Here is a 25,115-nt window from a genome sequence, read left to right as displayed (position 1 = left end):
GGATGGATTTTAGCCATGAATGCATTATATCAAAAGATCAATTTCAATGCAATTTTCAGCTTTATTTTCCTTTCGTTTCTTTCTAATCAAAATGTGTTTATCTAAGCTTCTATTCTGCAAATTTAATGAAGGATCCACTCTAACAGGTAAATACTGGGGGTTTGATATGTATTCAACATGGGTCAAGGAAAAATTTTAGGGGTTTTTGGTTTTGTTGTGTAATGAAATGCCAGGGATACATTTCAATAAATGTACTCGTACAAAGTCTGCTTTTAATTTCACAAGATCCTAACTCCAGCTCCATCAGGCTTATCTCCATACCATTGCTGGATCTTTAATTCTTCTTTTGTTAGTCTCTTAAGAGTCCGTATAACTTTTAACAGGAATCTGGCTGAGCCAAAAAGGAAATCATCTCAATAATGCCACTTGCCAGTGCTTTGTGTGCATGTCGTTATCAGAATATGCTAAGTCAGTCAGAGGCTAAGCATGATATGGAAAACACAAGAGGAAGTCTTCATGAAAGTAAAACTGCTCTTTATAGTAGAAGACTGGTAGTTCAAAATCATCCACACATCTCAGGGTTGATCAAAAATGTAACAGCAGTAGGTACTCAGTTACTTATAGGACTGCTCTTTATCTCAGCGTCATATCAATCTCTTGTATATATTTTGTCAAGGGTTCTGCGTAAAGCTGAGGAGAAAGTTGGATTACTTTTGTCACTGATAAAGCAAACAATGTGAAGTTTTACTGTCAAAAGGAATAAATGTGCCTGTGCTTTCCTCATCCTCATTTTTCTAAACCACTGACACTGTCATTCATTCTGAATGCCAAGATTACAAAGAGTAAAAGGACTGTTTATTCAAAGGACCTTCTGAAAACAGCATAGGAAATAGGAAGCCTTACATTTATACTGGTAATCCCTCACCTCCTAACAACACTCATCTGCTAGGGAGAGAAAAGTGTTGTAACATCTGGCTCAGTATGGGGAGTTTTCATCTTCTGTTGGGAGGGCTGATGTCATGTAAGGAGGAGAGAAGCAGACTAACTATTGTAAATGAGAGGCAGCAGCAGCACTTATCCTGGGAGCCAGGGCTCATGGATGTGTTGAATGGCTGCCTGCAGCCCCCATGTGTTGATTCTGGCCCATTAACCATCCTATTAATCTTCAAAAAGCTTTAAAGCACAAGTGTTTTAGAGAGTGAATATAGGTGAGAATTTGCAGGTGTCATTCACACAATACAGCCATCTTCCACACTCTTTTCAACAAACAGCTCTCCCAGTCTACTAAAGCACAGAAGGAAATTCTTTCCACCACCTTTTACCCTGCCTGAAATTTCTGAGAGCATCAGGGTTTTTAACATTCTGCAAGATGGCAGTACAAACGTAAAGAACAGAAAGGCAGCTTATAAGAATCAGAAGCATATTTGTTTTGGAAAATGTGTACACTTCATTCAACCCACATCCTTTAAGTTTTTGAGTGTCACCACAATATATACTGCTGCATGAGTCATCTCAATCCTGTATCAACCAACATTTCAATTCTCTGTAATATTCTGTTCTATTCTTTTGGGAAAGAACAGCATATAAGAACTGTGCAATTTTAGGCAATTCGAAGGTTATACCGTGCTTGACACCTGACTTCACTTTAGTAACACCTGCCTGAAGAATAATTAGCAGGCCACTTTTAAATAAAGAACTTCCATACACCACAGATGGCATTTTTCATACCAGACAGGCAACGATGTATGTTGGAAGCAAGCCAAACTGTCTGCAAAAACTGTGAGAAATTCAAGACAGACATCTGAGTGGAAGGAAAGTTTTACCTTCCTCAACACCCCAACCCTCCCCCGCTCCCCGCAACCATTTGGGAACATCTGTTCAAACCTACTTCTATATATAATGTGCTTTATTTTTCTTATCTACTAATGCTACAAATTACATGAGAAGGAAAGCAGCATAGCAAGTTTCTTTTATATTGGTTGTGAAACCTATGATTTAATAACATAATGTGATGATTTGCCAGCCATAGAAATCCCTTACCATAAGACTCTTGTTAAAACGAAGAACAAAATTTTCTTAACTGGCTAGTAATATGGAGTCCTCAACTCAGATTTCCACAAAGTGGTCCTAATTTTCACTGTGTACTCAAAACTTTGTTGAAATCAGGATACTGTGTGTCATAACAGAGGCACAAAGTCAACAGTCACTTTGGAAATTATTGGCTAATGTCTTAATCCTGGACTGTTCACTGATTTGTATGAACTTTTGTGTGTATTTTGGGCTCAATCCAAATCCCTGTGAAATCAATCGTAATCTTTCCATTGCCATCTATAGGCTTTAGATGAGGTCCTTTGCTTCCTTAGAAGAATCTTTTCTTCTTTTTAGCAAAAATATTCTATATAAAAGGATTCTTGAGAACTCTTCATAATTTTGCCATCAGAATCAAATTTTACGCAAATATGCCAAAGTTAGAAAAGTAACAGCTCTATGTTGTACTTAGTGTCATTTATGAACCCCAAAATTGTTCATTTTATTTTCCCAGTACCAATTAATAGGTATATATGTAAGAATTATAGAAATACATCTATAAAATTATTTACAATGTGTTGTCATTCCAAACTAGGGGGTTTTTTTTCTCCTCTAGTAGTTTTTACTCTCTTAAATGCATTTCTGTGGTGATTGCATTAAATTTTTCTAAGGGCGCTTTTAAAGGTAAATTTTTAATTTGGGAAAATGCCTATTTCAGTATTTTCTCAGCTGTGCATGTGACTTTTTTGGCAAATAATGTGGTAAGCATTCAGAATAGTCATATTTCTAAAAACCCTGCAGTCCATAAGCAAACATAAGTAGCATATACAGTGTCTATATATTCATGGTGACACTAAGGATGAGAATGTGTCCCTAAATAGTAAAGCACTTTTTTTCTGGTGAATCCTGTTAAGGAGAAGGACTCACGGTTGTGAGGGTTGGAAGAGATTGTCATAGAAAGCATTCAAGGGCCAAATAAGATAAAGAACAGAACCAAGTCCTCACAGGACATTTAGTAGGGCACAGAACCTAACCCCAAAAGTTTTACTGGGCCTATGATACAGGGTGGCCAGTACAGATTACTTCATTACCCATTAAAAAGGCTATTTCAAAAATTAGCTTTCTTAAAATGTCTTTAGTCTGTCTACAGAAAAGCACTGCATAAAAAGGGAGCTGTGATTATTTTCTACTACAACTACTGTTTAACAAGCTCTTCATTTACAACACTTTTTGAGGTCTTCCCTGTTTGTGATACTAAGTCTACTGCCCAGGTGATTGTTTTCAACTGAATGAAAGTGAAGTTTCATCAATTTTCTGCAGGTTGGAGTCATCACAGTTCAGATGCCAGAAAAAGGACAATGGCTAACATCTGCATGCACGACTTGGACAGAGGTAATAAATGGGTGAGAAACTTCTAATACATTTGCAGTTTATACAGATGACTGTGATAACCTCTTATTATGCCATATGGAGGCCCTGACTAACAGCCAGGGGCCTTAAATTACACTGAAATTGATTCCTACACTGCAGCTTTCAGCTCTAAAAGATGTCAAAAGACCATGGACTTAAAATGAGAAGGAATAGAAATATATACAAGCCAACGATCTCTAGTAAGTCCTTATTAATCTGAAGTAATCATGGGCATCATCACTGAAGTCCCATGCCAGTTATTGCCAGCTATTGGCTACATTGCCTTTTTTAAATGAATATAGACATCCAGGTTATGTACAGAATTGTCCCTTTCAGTCCACACACATTACATAACGATATTAAATTACAGTATGTAATTGGTTAAACATTACTCTTTAAAATTTCTTGAATCTTGTAGCCCATCTTAAATACTGCATGTACTCTATTAAATACAAGCTCACCCAAGAGACATAAACTGACTGAAGCCAGGAAATTCTAAATGAAGGCTCAAGCTGACATTTTGTCCCTAACTTATATAGCTATGTTTCCTTATAGCTACTTAAGAGTGCATGTCCTAGTGGTGTTTCTTTCTTTATTTGTACAAATAATATTATTGCAGTGGTCAGAGCCTTCATTTAAGAAAGCAGGATACATAAACTACCTTGAAACTTGGCCTGTAGTGGAAAGACATAGATATAGAGTCTGTCCTTGTGCTCCTTTTTTGACTATTTTTGGATCCAATGAAAAGAAAATAAAGTTGAGAAAAGATAAGCATTTAATTAAATTCCCAAACTATTTCCAATTTGTGATTTAATAAATTTAGCTAGGTTGCAATGGTGTTATTTTAAACACACTTCTTGAATTGCTGTTGTCAAAATAAACCTGAAAACAATGAAGCCATAGTAAACAAAAACACAACATAAAACCTCAAGTCATAAGGGAAGAGAAAGAAACCCTGCAAATAATATAGAGCCTTGTACCCCAGAGACAGCAGAAAAAAGAATTCTTATCATCCATCATGTTGAAAATTAAACTGTTAACATCACTGCCATTTGAGAGACAAACAGATTTTCTGTGTATGTTTCCTAAGAGTACACATTTCTATATCTGCCTCAGTGATACACTAACAAGAGAATATCAAAGAGATGTAGACTCTGGACAGATATGATACCAACATTACTGTAACTCCAAAAATGTCATGGTGCTGCTGACAGAATGATCCACCTATCAAAATGCCTTGGGCTAGGAACAGATTGCTGGTGCATTTCAGGTAACGTAAATAAGGCACATCCATTTGTTCCATAGAATGTCAGCTGATCCCTTTTCAGGTTTAGTCTTAAACATTGTCTGAAAGCCAGCAACAAACAATTCTGTAAACCTGAAAAGGCATTTTTGGCAAATAGAGTATCTGAAAGACAAGAATCTTCTCTCCCCTCTTTACTAGCAAAAAAAAAGTCACATTATATTTGACTCACTGTCATTTGAAGTTGAGATGCCTTTTTTTTTTTTTTAATTTCATTCTAATTTTTCATTTTGAAATGTAGCTATATTTCATTTAAGATGGTGAAAAAAAAAGCCAAGAATAACAAGTTTTAGTCTGAATCAATGGGGTTTTTTTTCCTCTTTTGATAGTCAGCACCACCACCCCAAAACACTTTCCCATCCAGCCATGAAATAAAAAATACTGAGTATTCAAAAGTAGTTGGCTTACTTCTCTATCGCACTCCCATTCTGAGCAATTTTGTATGACAAAGGCATTTGAAAAACAACCTAAGAAACAAACGCAAAACCCCTTAACTGCTGGAATCAATGAAATGCTCTGAAGTCTTTCAAGAAATTTGTTATCCATTGCTTGGATATTTTAAACTGTGACAACAATTAACGTGCAAGAAAGATCCAGCCTACAGTGGAAAGGATTTGGAAGACAGACACAGAGTTTTTTATGGCATTTAACTTTTATGATGCCCTACTGCTCCACGTAGCAGAGCTACAGGGAATGTTCACAAGCATTTACTAGGATATGCACATTTCTTGCTCACCCTTCCTTTTGCTCAGCTCCTTCTATCACACTACCCACTCCAATTAATCTCCAAAGTTTTTGGAGATATTTTCTTTTTTTTTCTTCTGAACAGCTTATTGAACAAAGGCAAAACGTGAGTATGCATCCATTCCTGATATTTATTCGTTTTTATCCATTTCAACAAGGTCCAACAAAATAACCCTTTATATTTGCTCTAAATCTGGAAAAATGGTTGAACAGGCTCTTGTTGTTTTTGGCTGAAGACATCATTAGATGCTAGAGGCCTTTTTCCTGCTAAAGGAAAGAGTTTCCCAAATGGATCAAGGTAGAACGTTTATCCAAGATTAAAAGCCTAAATTTGAAAACATAGCTTTGTGTTGCCCACATAAGTTCTGAAAGATCTGGAAAAGGCAGAGCTGCTGAGGACTTTTACAAAGAAAACTTTTAGTTTCCTATGAAATCACCATAAAGAGACCAGAATTATTTTAAAAGGATTATTTATTAAACATATTTCTTTACAAAGTACAATCAATGGTTTGCATTAAATTTGGGGTTTTGGTATTTGGCTGTATGTACAAAAAAGCTTATAACAGAAAATGTGTCTTGATTTTACACATGGGACACAATACTGAATTACCTTCATATTTTGATTTCTACCAACATAAGCAGTTGATAATAACTCTCAGCTTATCTGCTGGTTTTTTTTAAACCGAAGATGAAGCAACAACATTTCTGTAGAGTGTCAGTATTTATCAATGTACTCAATTATGACAAAGTAGAAATGAATAATTCTTTGAGAAGTTTCCACCAAGCATGAGTGAAACGTGACTTTTTTGGCAGGTTACTGGACTACCCTTATGATCCTAAAAAAAATTTTTTTGCAGTTATAAGATAAGAAGAATTGAGGAGCTAGGTAGGTTTAATAATACCCTATTAGCAGCAGTTGATAGTAAATGCAACATAAGGTTTGTTTTGTCTGTCATACAAGATGTCCTAGCAGACACTATTGTATTGTTCTCTACTTGAACAAAAGTATCTGCCTGTATTGTATGTCTTTGGAAAAACAAAACAAAAATAAAGAAACAAAAAGCCATTTATTGTCATGAGTGACTATTGCCATCAGCTAATATGAATGCATTGCTAAAATTAGTGAAGACAGGAAAATGCTGTAAGGTAAATATATACAGAGTTAAAATACATTTCTTATTCACTAGATAGTGATTTTGTGGCACTGTAGTTTTCAGGATATAACCTCTGTTGAGAGCAATGTAATTTTCAGTGCAAGCTAAAGCAAAAATACCTGCCCGCTGTCATAAACATGACAAACAAATCTGGAATGTTCCAAGTAAGTTCATCTTCCACTTCTCCACTCTTGAGGCACCTTTAAGACATGGCACTTACTGTAAACCATCTAAAAAATCAAGAAAAGCAGACACAATAAGCCTGAATTTTCCATAACAACTTTAAAAATCACTGCCAGAGTCACTTGCATACGTAAACGTTGCCCATGTAAGGCTTGCCAGCAAAGCATCTTTCCTGAGAACGGAGCTGGGACACTCTCTGTGTATCATAAGTGTGCGTGCTCAGAGCTGTGATCGCTGTCGTGACTGTCGTCGTTCGCTAGTGAGTCCCCCGTGTGCTGGAGACCAGCTGCGCCGATGCCAGAGAGCTCGGAGGGGAGCAGCGTGCCCTTTTTCACATTCACCAGTTCCTTCTCCCGGGCCGCTGCCCCTTGCTGCCCCCCTTTTACCCGCTTCCACTTCATTCGTCTGTTCTGGAACCAAACTTTTACCTTCATGGAAGAAAGACAAAACAAGAAATAAAAAAGGGGTCATTGAAGGTAATAATGGTCTTTTTAGCTGTGCACAGCACATGGTGTTTTGGGTTGGTTTGTTTTTTGGTTTTTACTGGGCCTTTCTGTCTGTGTGGTAAAAAGCTTAACGTGCCTTCCCTGAAGAGCAGGAAATCCAGTTTTGGATAGCTCACGAACATTGGGAATGTGAGGATAAACGACCACAAAAGAGGGAAAGGGGTAAGCACGTGAAGGCAGATGGCTCCACAGGAAGATCTCAGAGTCCTTTAGAAAACAGTAAAAAGCTAAAATACCCTTGGAAAAAGTATTAATGCCATTTCACAGGCAGAGTAATATTTTCTGTAACACAGAGCCCTGTCTGGTGGCAGGGACCTATACTGCTGCCCCTCATGCTTATATTGCTTTTAATGACCCTTCAAAGGAGGGCTGTTACTTTGGAAAGGAACTTGCACTGAAAAGTTTGCATTGCTTTCTGTGTGTTTGTTTCCACTAATTGGTGGTGAATTTTGGGTGGAGCTCCTTAAAAGCTCCTTTTTTTTTTTTTCGTTGCTGAAGTATCTGAAAGAGCATTGCTTACCATCAAAACTTATGACTTTCCTGTCTGTTTCACAAAAGTATTAAAATTTTTCTAGTTGACTGATCCTCAATTCTACTATATTTAGCCATAGACTCTGTTCAAGTTTTTCACACAAATAAATGCCCCCAAAGCCAGGGGCCAAGGCATTCATAAATTTGAATGAAAATTGGCAAATAATTTCAGATGAAAATGGAAAAGAAATTCATAGCATGAATGAATAGAAATGTATCTGTATTTAAGTCACATTAAACCTCAAGATTTCACTCCAGCTGAAACTCATTTCCCCTCGTCCCCTTCTCTGTATAGAAATATGGGGGGGGGGGGTAAACCTAAATTATTTGCACAGTTCTAAAGTACCAGCACTGCAAACCACAAGAAGTTTTTTTTCAACAGTCAAAAGAAAAAAAATAGATGTGCATAGCATCTGTCAAATATATTAGACCAGATTAAAGGCTGATTTAAAATCAACTGAAAATATTGTCACTGAAAACAGTATGAATAGAAGATTGTTGGGTTTGATCCATTTAGAATTTATGTTGCTAAAAGATCTTGTGCGTGTCTGTCTGTGCAGCTCTTCATATGAAGGTTCCACAGAAAAATAAACAATGTCTGCAACTTTTCACTTGGAAAGAAAGCAAGAAACCTTGCAATGTTGGTGTATCCTCTGCTGTGTTTAGCAGAATGTGTTTCAGAGTTTTAAAAGAAACAGCAAGGAACAGGCACAGCAGGACATATTGTACAACATGAGTAATAGAGCCACAAAAATGCTGTTTTGCTGAATCTGTCTTATACATCCAGGAAACATTGCAGTGTTTAACCTTTACTATCACTTTGAATTTTACATTAAAGTTTTACTGCAATTGAGCTGATATTTAACGTCGCTATCTGTATGCACATATGTGGGAAGGAAGAGAGGTATATTTATTTTTTATACTCTGTATTCCCGTTAAAGCCAATGTGAGCTGTTAAAGCAAATCATTGGGGAACAGAGAAAAACCCTTCTAGGTTAGTTAAGAGCCTCAAAGCACAGCACATCCTTTCCTTTGGTCAACTCATCAGAGCCAAGGAATCTGGCTTGTAAAGTGAAATGAGTGCACAGGGGAAGGTATTTATTACTGGCTGCTGTGATGTTTGGGATCATCAGACTCGGGTCACGTATCAGAGGTGTCCATCGAAACAATGTCTTCAAAAGGGTACAGCGTAAGCACAGCACTGGCAGCTTTCTGGGGGAAGTTAAGATGTCATTTTGTTTATTTTTCTTTTCTAAGACAAAGAAGTTTCTCTTGCAAAAGAAACTACTCCACTGGTGCCAGAGAGTGCATTAGATGCAACCGAAGTCATAATCTAAACATTAAAAATAATACACTTCGGATTCAGCCCAGTACCTCAGAATGTTATTACTTTTCTTCTGAAATAATGGTCAAGATAATTTTTTTCAGCAAGAAGAAATGACAGTATTGGAATAATATTTAAAAGATCTAAGCAATTCTCCAGATATTTTTATGTCCTTGAACATTCTCAGAATAAGTCACGGGATTAAAAGCCTAAAACAAAATAATAAAGTATACAAAAAGTGGTTTCAAAAAACAGTGACAATGATGCATTTGAAGCAAAAATTTCAATCCACAGCCTGGATTCAACCTACTTTAACTTACTGGAACAAGAGAGACCCAGGCAAAGCACCTTCCAGATGCATCCTTTTCATTTTTGGGTACTGGAGAAACTAAAGCTAATATTCCTACAGTCATTGCCAGAAATGGTTCTGGCTAGGACAGACATGAGCAAGATGAATACTGCCTGGCTTCTGATGTAGATGCTCCTTGCTGTTCCCCTCTCGCAGACAGAGCGAAATTCTGCTGGCCTGCCATTTTTTGACTGTTTTCTACTCTGATTTAATAAATTATTCTTTTTTCTTTTCCATTTTTTCTTACAATATGTTCTTGCTTCTGCTTTTTATAATGCAAGTCACTTCGTCAAAACCGCAGTCCAGAACAGCCTCTCTCCTTGAGCATTAAACCCAGGAGAACCAACTGGCACCAGCCTTCAGGTGATGAGTAGCTGAGGACAAGCTGAGAAGGACCTCTTCATTCAGCTCACCTGGCCTCAGACTAGTTGCCCTAACCATGCCCTGAAATGCCTCCACCAGGGATAAGGTTAGGTCGGTGTCTCTATATTAATGGATACAAATAAAGGACAATGATTCCCCTTTTAAGAGCTGCAAGATACATTTATAAATTCCTGAGAGCATCCAGCATGCAATGTTATTTCTGCACATGACCCACTGTCTGGGAAACATGGCATTTGAGGAAAGTGGGGCTGAAAGGACTCCAGCTACCTTTGCATGCACTCTCTTGACTGTAGGGGTAAGAGAGTAACCCTGGTGCTTCCATAGGAGAATACACACTACTGACTGGCATGTAGCCTGTCATGCTTCCAATAAATAAAAAATAGTGAAAGACAAAAAAAAAAGGTTAGAAAAAAGCTTCAGGCTTTTTTGTTAAAGACTTAAAATAATCTGCATCTGATTTACTTAAAGAAATTTTTTGTATGATATTCTCTATTTGACACATCAAAGATTATGTTTGAAAGCTAGATATCAATTATAATGAAGTTTATCACTGAAAATATTGCGAGTTTATTTTGATGTAATTTTCTCCATTAACGTACACTGGGACTCATGTAAGGAAATACATTAGGTATTTTTTATATGTATTTCTTTATTACCTCCATTATAAAGTACTGAAATTCACTTTGACCTGATTCAAAGTACACTAATGTCAGTGTGAGCTTTTCCATCGAGTGCAATGGACTCTAGATGAAGACTTTAATGCTCATGTGCTAATAATACGAGACAAGTCCTTCACTTGTTATTTCCTCTAGAGATCAATTTCAGATACTGGAATTTTTAACTTCCTTTGGAGCTGAAGAGTAAATTATGGAGGATAGAGGTGTTACTGATATGTGATCCATCTATATTTTAGTAATGGGAAGGAAGTGAAGCAAACTGTGTGAAGTACTTCAGAGTGTCAGTTTATCTGGATTCATAGAAAACCATGCTTTTCAAATGCACAACTCATTTGAAACTTACAAGTGTTGCACAAAACGTGCATCAGAATAAAATATCCCAAGAAACAAAAAAGACAGAAGACAAAGAGGAGAGAGAATGAAAGAAAGAGAGAGAAAGGAGAGAATGTTTGAAAGAAAAATAAAGAAAAAAATAAAATAAAGATAGAGAAAAAGCCCTTACTGAAGTGAACTTGAAAAACTCTAAAACTTTTTTCCAGTGAAAGAACTAGCTTGTGTAATTTACAACTTTTGCAAAAACTATATCCTTTTAAAGTAGTTTAAAGATCTAGTATGACAAACTTGGTACTATAGGTTTTATGAACCTTTTCATGCTGTTTTTTTCAAGCCTAAGTTAGTTCCAGCAGGAGCTGAGAGTGCTCACCTCCTCCCAGAATCAGATCCTGATTGCCTATTATTTATTAAAATGCACTCCCTCTTCTCCACCCTCTGACTAGCACAACTTAATTGTATAGAACACGCATATGTATGTACAGAAAACAAAGGAAGTGGAGGGAAATGAACTATACTAAAGATGATAGTAGCATTAACAGCTGTTTCTAAATCAGCACTTACAAGCCCATCTATTGAGCACATGTGCTTACTGGCACGAAAGCACAGTTCCTTTTCCTTTAGTCAACAAGTTGTTTAGCATCTGCATCTCCACATCTGATGATGAGACTGTTAAGATAGGAGTAAATGGTTTCACATTGCACATCTCCTGATGTACGTGAAAAATATTTTTGCTGTGACCAATTTATTTTAAGGTCTATACTGTAGGAATCACAGGAGGAGATTCAAAACAAGGGGGTTGACATTGTTAGTGTCTCTATTACTGAAGTAATCATTATATACTTATGAGATATATGTCCTTGGTAGGCTTAAGGGCCATATTATGTGCTGTCTTGCATGTATATCTTTAATACAACTTCACGATGTGGACATCAGTTCATCATTTTGGTTCCAAATGAGCTTATCACCTAAACTTCTGATTTAATACTCCTTCAGTGAGCCCTTCAGCCACATTAACTTTAAGAATAGCTGAATTCTACCATGCTCTGTAGAATGCAAATACTTCCTTTTGACGTGGGATTTTAGCATTCTGTACTTAAAGATATACCGTCTATAATTAATGAAGTATTTCTTAATGAAAAATCTTGTCTGAAAAATGAAAGCATGACTGAATTAGAACTATCCTAGTTGCATCATCTGCTATCTTCCTTCTTTTAGGGAAAAAAAAAAAAAAAAAAAAAAAGACATTTCTCTTTAAAAAAGCTCTTTTCTGAAATGAAATATTTTTTCCTAAAATTATGTTTTCTACTCCAGGCTTTAGTGGCATGAATCCCAAACAAGATTAAAATTTCAGGCCTAAAAACTAGAAACAAGAGCACTGTGCCAGTTGAAACTACTATTTTGCTATAAGGGACGCAGATTTCTAAGTATGAGTCTTCAAAGTCAGTATCCCAAAATTCCATGTTTTATTATATCTAAATGATGTGTCAGGAAGATCAGGAAGACCACATCACCAAGCCTTTTAAAGGTTCTGCCCCTGGTCAGCCATTGTTCATTTTCTTTTATTATGGTTTTGTTGGATTCGGTTGGTTTTACTTTTGTTTTTGTGTGTGTTTGTTTGTTTGTTTGTTTTTAATCTGTCAATTTACTTCCCTCTAACGCGGACAACCATATGAATAAGAAAAAACCAAAACCCTGACTTTTCAAAACCAAAAAATTTGAAAAGTTTACTTCTCAATTTTCTTGGGCTCTGAAAATGTCCCTGTTATTTTTAGATAGTGCACTTATGCTGCCAAGTTTTAAAGAAAGTCAAACACCTGAACTTTACAGAAATCACTGGTGCCATAGAGCTGAAACTTACCTTTTTCACATATAGAGATAGTATTTTTGTGAAAGTTTATTCAATAAAGTTATAAAAACAAATAGGAATGTAAAGTCATGACAGTTTCTTTCCTTGTTCTAGCCTATGAATAAATGTAAGAGTTGGAAGAATGAAATCTATTAGTTTAAAATATTTACAGAAATTATAGTCAGAGTTATCAATTCACTTCAGCAACTAAATATAACATGAGATTTTGAATAGTTCAGCTGGATTTCAGTCATGCTAGATACATGGGAGTGTAAGTTAAGGTAGTTTTACTCAATTAAACTTAATTTTCTTCCTCATCTGATTTAAAGGAATTCCAATTTCTATTCCAAAAAACTCCTCTTAAAAATCTTAAATATATTTTGAGCTTAAAACCAGTTTAAATAAATCCAAGTATTAAATGTCTTCTTAGTTGTTATGAAATAGAACCAAAATACCTCAACTGGAGAAAATTAACCTTTATTTGAAAATTAATGAGTGGTACCAGAATCTTCTGATTAAAATTACTGAAGTCACCTTTTCAGTGATTCAAAGTAATCTGCTCCATGTTATGTTACGGAACCTTGCACTGAATGTGCACAAGCACTTTGCAGCAGCTGTTGAGAAAAAGGGGAGGTCTTGGCAGGTGCACAAAGGACAGCTGGAGCTTTTGGCACCCAGGAAGGTGTAGGAGGGAGTTCTAGGTTTTTGTTACATCGAAGTCAGTTGAGGTTTGGGTACTGCTTAGGTGATACATTCTCTTTTCTACCTCCCACGTTTAGACAGAGATGGAATAGACATTATATTTCAGAGGAGACCAGTGATAGGAGTATTTTGTTCCAGTTTCAGAAGTCTTTGAGAGAACTCAGTTTACCTCCCTCTACTCTGTCCAAAGTGCCACCTTCTCCACCAAGGATTTTCAGAATTAATTTCATGATCAAACAGCTAACACTTCCTATTCAAATAGTCTCTTAACTAGGTTTCAGGATTAACATACCTTAAGCAGAATGGGACACACTATTTCACATTCCTTCCTCCTACTGGCTTGTTGTACACAATCTAAGGGAGCATTTTTTAAAAAAAATCAGTCTCTCTTTTCTGTCCAGAGTCAAACAAATGCAAATGTGGGCCTGCTGTTAGAACTCTCCCTACCTTATTCTCTTTATTCTTTTCAGAGTCTACCTTCACCCAATTTCTTTGCATCTATATAGAAATCTGAAAAAGAAACACATGCTGGAAAACTAATTTGTCGGGAAGATCTCCTTCAGCTAAACTTTGCCTCTTTGTATAAGCATTTACCTGCATGAATTACTCACATGTAGAGCATTTTATGTCATGAGAAAAAAATTCTAACATGCTTCATTCTGCACCCATTTTGCACAGGCCAACTGAGTGTGAAAGTTAAAAAATGGTGAGCAGTCAAGACTGGCTTTTGTCTGAGTATGTTGATGCTTTTTTCTGCTACTAATATAGTACAAAGAAAGGCAACTGTCAATAAGCAAGATTCAGCAGAAAGCAACCTCTGACAACTGGCCCATGACAATCCTCCGGGGCTCTATGGCTATGGAAGCCACCTCCCTGCACAGGTAAGAATCACCCTAATTTATATTCACTTAAACTATTTCCACAGTTCATGACTTCAAATCTGGAGGGACTTTTTTGCCTTCCAAAACAAGCCAGTCCTGAGTCTTTTGATGGTAAACTAGCCTCAAAATCAAAACCCAGTTTTAACGCTAGTAACCCTCAAGACGCTGCAGCTGTTTTAAGCAGGGCCTACCTTGAAAAGGAGAAACTAGAAAGGTACTCTACATTTTTCAATGCCCTGCATAAAAATAAAAAAATCTCCTTTATTCATAATGTTCATATGTACCTCTCTAATACCATTTGGTCCTCCCTGGTTTCTTCTCTCTGTTGTTTAAAGTGATCATGAATGAAAAATCTAAAAACCTTATATCTCCTTAAACAGCAACAGAAGAAGCTGCATCTTTCTTGAATTGTGTCTAAAGAAGGGCAAGGGTAGGGGACAGCAGAGCCTTACTCACTTTGCAAAAGCAGCCACATGAGCTGTTAATAATTCTGTCCATATAGCATATGCTGCTTGGCACAGACAGAGGTTTCTCCCCACCCAGAACCCCACGGGGATTCTCTGCAGGTGTAGGGTCCATTCACAACTAACAGCTTGAGGCACTTGGATCTTTGCACATGGAATTACTTGTTTGAATTCAATCAATACTACAAAAGTAAATACAGTGTTTGAAGTTTTGCCATGTACTTTAAAAAAAAAAAAAAAAATTATAGTACAAATCAAAATTATGTCTGAGTTATAATTAAGTATGCCAGAAGCACTCTTTCCTAAGAAAGAACAAACTGAGTTAGCACAACAACTCTTACTGCTGGTATTTATATTGCTTAAGAAAAATGTAAAAGTATTAGTGTGTTTTACTTTATTAAGAGTGTTGCTTTAAATAAAACAAACAATCCAAAGGATTTCAAGCCACACAGGCTCATTACTACAGTGTGTACAGAGAGTGCATAACACATGGAAGCTTGGAACGAGCAGCTGCCTTTCAGAGAAGACATGGCAGCACAATAAATGAGACAGATACGGTCAAGCTTGTCCTATCAATCCATTATTTGATTTTGTTTGAAAGTATACAGGGGAATAATTTTACCACCTGACCTTAGAAATCTAGCTTCCTAAGATAGTAAACTAGTCATGCTGTGTGATGCATTGAGAGACATTGACTCCTCCAGAGGTCATTCAGAACAAATGCCCTGTTAAGGAACATTGAACTCTCTGGTTTTTCACTCAATTACTACAGGAAACTACTCTTACCTTACCAGTCAAGTCTAAAAAATGCAGTGGTCAGCTCCCCTGAGCGCTGTGATGCTGAAAAGGATTTGAATGAAGTCACTTCTGATGCAGGACAGAGAGAACCTGGTCTGGATGGAACTTTTCTAATGGAACACTTCATTTATTATTTGTATAGTCATAACAATGTAGTGCTACAGTGTCGGCTATGGCCCCATTGCCCTAGGTACTACACCAACATTGCCCAAATGCATTTGTATCATAATGCCGCCTGCTTCTCTTTGTGGTAGAAAAAGGCATTACAAAGCTTCTTCCTTTGTAACTCATCCCCTATTGGTACCACATACATGGAAGCCAAGCACAGATGCAAAAGCACTCTTCATTTTGACAAAATTTTGTCTTTTATCTATGCAAAATCAATGTCTTCGGACCTTTTATAACTGATTGGTGGCTTCTGGGTGGCTATTGGAAAATAAAGTCAAGAAGAAATAAACCTTCTCATTGCCATCAGCAGAATTTAATCTGACTAGGTGGGATTTTCCGTTTATGTTGGCAAACAGAAGCATTGCATATTTGGATTGTTTATTCCGGTAACCTTAGCTAGCCTGCAGAACTGCAACATTACTCTTTTGATTAGCTCCATGCAAAAAGTTCTTGCGAGGTGGAAAGCGCTCCTACTCTTTCTATATTTGGCAGGACCAACTCCATAAAAATGTCTGTTTTGCCACGCCTCTGATACCCCACTGCAGCTGCTTCCTCTCCTCATCCCACAGTGAGATATTAAAAAGTTTGCATGGAACTTTCTCCAAGTTTATCTGGATGTACAAAAAAGCCAAGAATGCACTTGTCAAGGTTACAAACATCTAGGGAGCTGAGACAGTTTTTAGTCTAACTGGCTCTTCAAAAATAAAAGAGGCCTGGCAGCTGAAAATTATTAACTGCTGGCTGAGCAGGGATTGTGAGTGCACTCTATAAGAGATGGAGCAGGAATTACATGTACCTATACTGCTGGAATTCTTACAATACCATAATAGAGCCATCCTACCACCAGATGTGCTTATAATGCTCTCAAAGTGCACTCTTAATATCTAGGCAATTGAGGCACTTATTTCATTTCATTTCATCCTCCTGTCTTGTAACTCAGGTTTCGTTTTTAGGGAGTGATAGGATTACTTCCTTGTCCTGATCCATATGTCGTGAGGGGGTTTTTTTTCATTATTATTTTTGTGAAATGGCCTTCCATGAGTCATTTATGTTTGAACTGATCTTGTAAGTTGTTTCAAAAGTCAAATGGAGCCTTACGTTGATGACTGTAGAAAACTTTAATACCCTTATATAGCTTTTTAAATATGGTCAGACATACATTTTTTTCTACAGCTTGTTTAAATGCCAGAAAGGTAATTATGAAGTGTTAGTTGGTCAGTGCCTCTTTTAAGCTGTGGCGTATGGTTGAAATTATCACTATAGTCAAAAAGAACATAGAGCTTTCTTAAGATAATAGGCTCTGTGATTTATTTCTCATCTTGGGAAATAGCTGAAAGTTTTAACTTTAGGATGACCCGCCAGTACTTTCCCCAGTTTACTTTTTGTTCTTCTGCCTTTTAAATAATATGATACTTATCACTTTTTTAAAACCTAGTAAAAAAAATGCTAAACAATTCATTCCATTAGGGGTTGGGTCTGCTCTCAAACCTGTTTTCTGAGCAGATACATCAGTTCACCCAATACTCAGTGGTGGTTTTTGTCATTGCATTATCTGAAGCAACTTTCAGTTCTCTGTGTGCAAATTCAGTGTTTTATGAGAGATCAAGAGAGCTTCTAACAAAAATAGGTCTACAGTCTGTGATGAGATCAAAGTTGTTACTTGTATGTTCACTTATTTCAAATAAAGGAACTACAGCCTATATGTACCATTTTCTGCAATGCAGCCTGTGGGGAAAAAAACAGTAAGGGAAAACTGTTCCAGAAATAGCAATTTTCTAAAAATGCTACTTTACTGAAGAACGTGGTTTATTTTTGGAATTCTATCAATATATTTTAATTGAGTCATAATAATTTTAGAGAAAGGACTGGTTTTGTTGCATCTGTTTAAGATAGGTATCAAATATTATCTCTTCTGTGCAACCGCTAGTAAAAGAAAATAATGACAGCAGTAAGTAAACAAATAGGTGCTGTTATCCCACTCAAGAATAATCACTCATTCTGCTAATCATGGAAAGACAGGTCCTGATTATCGGTTCAGTCTCTTTACTGGAAAAAAACACCAAATATTAGTATCATACCAGGTTCGTCCCAGAGTTCTTTTTTTAAGTCACTGAAGGAATGCTGATGTAAAACAAGTATGCAAGAGGAGTCAAGCCTTTTGATTCACTGCACACTGAAGGGTGCCATATACCATGGAAACCTACACCCAGTTCCATGTCTATTTTTGCTATTTTTTTATCAAAGCAATATATTTGATTTAGACATTTCTAATTGACAAAATTGGAAGTGACTTCATTACTTGGTTTAGTATAATTCAGAAACTGAAAAAGACGTCCAGAGTTCCCTCTCAGTTTTCTCTTTGTTTCCTAATAACAATACGGGTTTTATGCTAACATTTTTTTTCTGTCAGACCATTTTATTGTGGCAAGATACAGAACTGAACTCTATCGAGCTAAAAATCTTAATGTTTTCCTTTTCTAAGCAAGGGTGGCTTTAAGCAGGAAGGTAGGAAGGAAGGAAGGGAGTTATCTCTAGCAGCTCAGTTGTCACTCTGTGATAATCTGGGGAAGCAGAGAAGAATTATATTACATAATTAGAGACTAATCATAATTCCATAGAAATTATCACCATTAACAGCAGAACACTTAGAACTGGCATTATGAGACAGCCAGGAAACAGCAAGTGCTCCAATGACTTAAATGAAATCTCTGTACTTATGTAGCACAGGCTACCTTTTCTCCTTCAGAAACAATATTCAATATTTATCTGTTCCTTTTCTGTATGTTAAGTGCTTTTCATTTAACTATTTCGTTTAGGATAGTGAACCATCTCTTCATTTAGTGGTACTACTCAACCTGACCTTTGAAGAAAAGAATAAAGAATTTATCAGAGAGAACAGTTAAATTGCAGGCCAAATTCACCATTGCCTGAATTCAGCTGATTGATTTCCATCAAACTGACATGCAGATATTTCTTAATTTTTTTAATTGTTGCTTACTTCCACACCAACTCTACCTTTGTCACTGAGACAAAAATTCATTCTTCCTCCCCTTAGCTGCCAAAATCAGGTGTAGAAGCTAATCTGTTTCTCTCAGCTTACCTCAGTGGAAATGAAAACCAAAAAATTTTATCAATTGTTTGTTACAAAGTGGTATGCTTTATAAATATAGCAAACATATTTAAGTAAGTGAAAATGATCCCATTGGAACCCGGCAACACGTTCAAGTCAAACAAGAGAAATTACTGGCTGCTTCTTCACAAACTGGAAGGAACAGCCATTCTCTAGAAGCATTCAAGGAAAAAAAAGTTTCATTTGCTTGTGTGAGCAAATGTGTGTTCATATGTATAGGAAAGGCCAGATTTTCACTGAGCTGTCTACTTATGGCAAGCATTAATGAAACTCAGGAAAACTGCAAAACTTCTCATATCTAAAGTTCACAAATCATGGTGCTATTTTGATACCTTCCCTTGAATATATCATCATCTTATTGGCTGTATCTAAAGCAATCGCTCAATCTGAAGAAAGAATGACTGTCTGTCAGTGGGCAAAAAGCTTTCAATTTTAATAATAAAATCGTAGCAATCTTTCATCAGATTTGATGTACTTGAGTCCAGTGTTCTAAATGTTTTTACTAAAATACATTTTTAAATGAGTATGTTGATGTAATTATTATTTGAAATGTGACTGGACTAATCATCTACTGTGTTGGGATGAGATCCTGAAACACTTCAGTACATGAAGTGTTTAACATGAATATTTCCATTAGAAATCAATATGACAACGTACATGAGGAAACTTGAGCACATGCAGGAGTGTTTCCTGGACCAGGGTTTGGTGAGCAGGAAACCCAACAACACTGATAAGAAATTCCTTCGTCTCCTCTGCTTTCACAGTACAGAATAAGATAAAGTGGTTGAAAACGCCTGTATTCTAGTTTTGCTGGTGTTCCCATTCTTGCTGCCATCTGGAAACAGGATGTTCAGAAACCCTGTACAAATGGCAACTGTATATATTTAATACACTAAAACAAGACGCTCATATTTGTTGTATACAGGCAAATCAACTGCTTATGCATGTAGTATTTGGGACCTACCACTTCTTCAGCCACATCATTGGGAACAGATTAGAAAATATGTGCATCGGTTTAACAGATATATTTACTCATGCTTTTATTTTCCATCTCTGCCTCCTAGATGAAACTAATCTGTAGCTGGTACATATAAAAATATTAATTACCTGCATAGGAGAGAGATAAAAAATGTGTATCGTTTTGCTATAAATATTCGATCTGATATATTGACTTATATATTAGTAAAATAAACAAGAGCTCAACCATGAGAAGCTCCTAACCACTGGTAAATATTAGGCAAGCATTTAAAGTCCGTTGTTTTGCATCAGTACCTGTCTTTCAGTGAGGTCAAGGTTTACTGCTATCTCATATCGCCTCAGCCTGGTCAAATAGTTATGATGAGCAAATTCTGCTTCTAGCTCTCTGATTTGCTCCTTGGTGAAAGCTGTCCTTTCCTTCCTGGGTTTACTGTTGACCTCTGACTTGTAGTTTCCTTCTTGGGAATCTGAAAAAAAAAAAAAAATAAAATAAAAAAAATTGAAGTAATGACAAGTGTACAGCTAAGTAGCAAACAAGCCCAAAGATAACAATGTGCTAACAATGTGCTTAAGTTGTATTCTTCAAACTTTCTTCTCTCAGAAACAGATCCTTGCTTTCATACCTATGGATTCTTCACTGTAAATCTGGAAAGAAGCAGTAATTCTGACAGACATGAGCTGCTGCTTCCATTCCCGCATGTCAAACTTTAGCTTAAAACCTTGCAGTGTTTCATTTCCTAACAGTTCTCTGTAGAATTTCTGCAAAGCATCAAGTCCTTCCCACTTCTGGCAACTCTCAGTGCATCCAGCCAGTACAGGATGTGTATCATTTGACTGGTGTCTTAATGAGTAATACTTCAAGAATCCCTCTCTCCTATCACTTCACTTTAAGCCAAAGCTCTCTTTTAAAGAACACACTTTAAGGTTTAGTCTAGTTACACTTTCAGGGAAAGGTGATAGAAAAAGCATAGAAAATACAATATGCATCAAAAAGAAATCCCACGTTATAATGGGATCTCCTCCTATTCATGCCACAGTGCAAGAGGGAGGTTATCCGTGATTGGTATGAGTATAGGAAATTTGCTACCACTATAGCTCGTTACCTAAGGATTACTTTGGCCAAATTTGGAGGAGTTTTGCCGAAAATTTCATTACCACCCTTCTGATTCCTTTTACTCGCAGAAACAGGTACATCTGGTCATGAGCCAAACTACTAAACTCGGCGACAGTAATTCTACCGCTGTCAGTGAAATCTGTTTAAATAAAGAGATCAAAAACCAGAAAACTGAAAAGAGTTGAATCAAAAGTAAAAAAAAAAAAAAAGGACCAGACATTTATAAGTTTGGGTACAATACAACACCTATAAATCTAAAATTAGCAGGAGATCAGTGGGAGTATCATTAGTCAAATTCTGGCCTCATGAACCATCTTAAAAATGTCACAGATAAATTCACACTTCAGCTGCTGATTTAAATAGAAACCTGCATCAACATCCAAATGAACAGGCCCTCAAGAAATCACTCCCTGGCACTCTGTGTCAGATGAATCATCGACATGCCTGAGACTGTCCAACTGGCCAGTGGGTCTCGTTTCAAAACTATAGTCAACTATCTACATTTTCAGTTTTGTCAGTTACTCTACTGCTTGGAATGGATTTGTTGGGGTTTTTTTGGTGAGAACTGCTGATGTTTGACTCAGTTCTATGGTCATTAACTTTGAATGTTTTAAAGTTAATGGATTGAAATCAGCAACCTCTTTTGCTGACATGACAACTTCGTTTCAGATGTAGTTGTACTGCTGGAGTGTATGACTGAGGATATCAAACAACCTTGTTGAATGGGTTTGGAAGCTGTTCGGCACAACTGCAGTAGGGATTTTCTAGGACAGGACCTCATTAGATGGCACAACCATTCACTACAGCGTGAGGCCAAAGTCCATTATCCAAACACAACATAGAACTCTTGACAGATCAAAACCACATTAAACCTAGAAGTTCACATTTCTTCCCTCATACTAGTTAGCAAACTAGAGTCACTATAACTTCTCTCTGAATTTTTCTGTCACAGGAGCATGCAGGTTGCTTTTCTTCCTTGAAATTTCCTTGCCTCCTGCCTCATCATAAGGTCCAAATACTCTGTAGATGACCCAGTCCTTAATCTGTAAATCCCAATATCAGCATTCCAATGAATCACTGAAAAGAGATATCCAACTTATTTTTTTTTAGCATTCAGAGATGTGTTTAACACGTGTTTTAAAGCAGGTAGGTGTGCATACTGCTCATCTGCAGTACAACTGTCCTGGTTTTGTTAAAAACAATTTTCTCTTTTAGTGAATTTGCCTGTCAGCTAAAGCCTTCGTGTTAGCTGCATTTTCCTGAAAAGCCAGATACATGTTTTGGTTGACATAGCAATGGTATGCAAGGACATTGATAAGGATGGATGTACACTTCGTGAGAGGGGCAACAAGCAACAGGTGACCAAAAAACTGACCAACTGAAGTATTCAATCCCATTCACGTCATACTTCAAAGTGGGAGATCATGAGGATTCATCCCTTTTCCTTATGGCTGACATTAGGAGAGGACCTTGCTAGTCGTCCCTGTGAACTGAAGCCTAGTGACAAACTGAATCCATCTCCGGTTGGCTGCAGAGTCCAGTCCAGGACTTTAGGTGCCGGCCCTGCAGTTGCTGGGATTTTCTAGATTGGGTTTGTATATTTTGTATTATTTTCTCTATTTTTATTGGTAGCATTAGTAAAACATTTTTAATTTTTCCAACTCTCTTCTCTCTGTCCTTTCCCTCCCTATTGCCTGTCCTTAGTGGGAAGGTAGGAGTGGGAAGGGCTGAAGGGGGAGTGGGGGGAGAGGGGGTTAACAATACATCTGCCACGGTTCTATTGTCACCCTGCAATTAAAACCTCGACAACAACACAGAAGTGTATTTCATGCAAGTTATTGCCAAAGTCCTCTTAACTTCCTTGGTAAACCTGTGCCCATGTGAGGCCATAAGCCAAGAAGTCTTCCCATGTCAGTACTGGCTGTAAGAAAGACCAATGACTCACTGGTTTCCAAACTAAATATTGTGACCTTAAATAAAAGTAATACACCTACACATGATACTAACACCACATTGAAAATTAAATACTAGAAATGAAGACATAAGCCTGGAAATGCAACAGAAACTGCAATCAAAGGTGTAAAAGTTTGGTAGCTACTGCTATCGTGAATGGTCAAAAGGAAAAACTTCAGGAGTACACATCCAGTCGTCTCTGAGGAGGATACTGATCTCTGTAAGTGACTGGAATTCCTAACACAAACAATTTTTCTTCAAGCAGATGGTTCCATGAGGAAAACAGAATTACTGTACAGCCAGTAAAACCATAATGAGCCAAGTTGTCATTCAAGTTAATGCTCATGGTTCTGAGTTTCTGATATACAAAAGCAGTTAGCATTTAAATTCCAGGTTCCTGGAATACTGCTGTAAGGAAAGAGAAGTGTAACTGTGTGAGTAGCATTTGTCCTTCATCTTTGACATCACAGAGGATTCAGCACTGCCAGCAATGTCAACCCACGCAGATCCTGTGTGAACATTAGCATGCTTGGACAACTGGTTATTTAGATATTTCTGCCATTGCTGGATTCTACCTTTAAGTCAATGCTGGATTAAGTGCCTGGCAGCCACAGTTTTGTCAGCACTATGATTTCTTCAGCAGACTGACACAGGGGAAAACTTTCAGGTTTTTATTTATTTGTTGTGAATGTCATTGAATGCATTTGTAATAGTGAAGGTACTCTGAAAAAAAAAAACAAAAAACACATGATATATTCAAATATTGCTGAAAGCAAAAGTTGAAGAGGTATGCAGAAACCTGAGACAGGTAGACAAAAAGCTGACTCCTTCTCAGTACTGAGGTTCAGGCAATAGAACAACTGTAATCCTAGGAAATCTGTTCAGCAAAGATCTGCACAGTGAGACAACGGTATTTTTCGTAATGCATTTGATATATTGAAAAGATATCTAAAAAGAGACTTGGATGCCAGTTAGGTGAACACCAGTTATGAACTCTTCCTTTTATCTGACTTTTTCTGCTGTGGTGATGCTGCAGTTCATATACAGATTGCCTTTTATTTCCTATTGACTATATAGTAATAGTAATTTTAGAAATTTTCGTTGTTCTAATTTACAAAGAGGTTTTCTGATTGTTTCTTTTTAACAGTCTCTCTACAGCAGAAGCTCCCATCTCTTTCTGACCTTCAGGTCTCTGATTATATCACCTGACCATCTTCCCTTTGGTGGAAAATGGGTGGGAGACTTGGAAGAGATTTTTGGCAGAACTCATGTCAGCCTACATCTGTTTTGCAGCTGTTGCAACTAAGACAAGAAAAAAAGTCCCAACAACCTTAGTTTTCTTCTACTGGCTACATCTTATGCCAAATGGTAGGTGTAGAGGCACAGAACAAAGCCTAGGGGGATCTAAGTTACACTCCTTGCCTCTCAAAAGGCGCATGTAAAATATATACAGATGGTACAAACCACTTGATGAAAAATACAGCAATCTATATTTTCTGTCTTCTGCCTTCTCTCAGACAAATTCTGGCACACTCTCAGAAGATGTAGCCTACATGCAGGTATTAGTACCTTATCAGTCTCTCTTTGGCAGACCTTTGTTCTTTGGATGTCAAGTAATGTAGGCAGTTAAACACTGTTTTGAGGGATGCAGGTCATACCTCTTTCTCAGAACTGTTTTTGTCAGTTTTCAAAAATTCCAGGCAGCATCTTTAATATCTCCTGCTAGACATAAATGATTGCTGGTAACTGATGTAGAAGATACCATTTGGAAAGACCTTCAAAGCTATAAACGACTGTTCTACAGATCTTTGGAGGCTTAGATTTTTCCTGAGTTTAATAATAGCTCAAGTTTTCTTACAAAAAATCATTACTAATTGCACTACTCCCCACCCTCAAAAGTTACTTCTACTTTACTCTACAGAAAGGATTGCTCTTCATCCCAACATTTGTGTTGTCCCACCAGAGTTCCTATTTCTTTCTCTCTGCATCACTGAGAGATGAATCATACCAAATAAACACAGGTCCTAACTCCTATGTGCAGCATATGAAAAGTGGTTATTTTGTTGGTTTTGCTTTTGATGCATGCCTAGGGAAAAAAAGGACTGGTCACAGAACAGGAAAAAGAGAATGGTTGGAATAACCATTATACAAAGAT

The 25,115-nt window shown here is 37.0% G+C and overlaps 1 protein-coding gene across 1 annotated transcript in view; it reads right to left on the bottom strand.

Annotated features, from left to right (window-relative positions):
• Positions 1 to 5,947: 5,947 nt before the first annotated feature.
• The window catches only part of MEOX2 (mesenchyme homeobox 2), a 55,066-nt gene continuing 35,898 nt past the window's right edge, over positions 5,948 to 25,115 (bottom strand). The window contains exons 2-3 of the mRNA XM_082044976.1: positions 20,188 to 20,360; positions 5,948 to 7,250 (exon numbers count right to left, since the gene is read on the bottom strand). Coding sequence (XP_081901102.1) covers positions 7,026 to 7,250; positions 20,188 to 20,360 — 398 coding nt within the window. The 3' untranslated portion in view covers positions 5,948 to 7,025. The remainder of the gene's footprint in view (positions 7,251 to 20,187; positions 20,361 to 25,115) is intronic.

The sequence above is a fragment of the Streptopelia decaocto genome, assembly GCF_964273445.1.
Source record: "Streptopelia decaocto genome assembly, chromosome: 2".
NCBI lineage: Eukaryota > Metazoa > Chordata > Aves > Columbiformes > Columbidae > Streptopelia > Streptopelia decaocto.
Note: the sequence above shows the minus strand (reverse complement) of the source record. Positions and strands in the feature narration are given on the sequence as shown.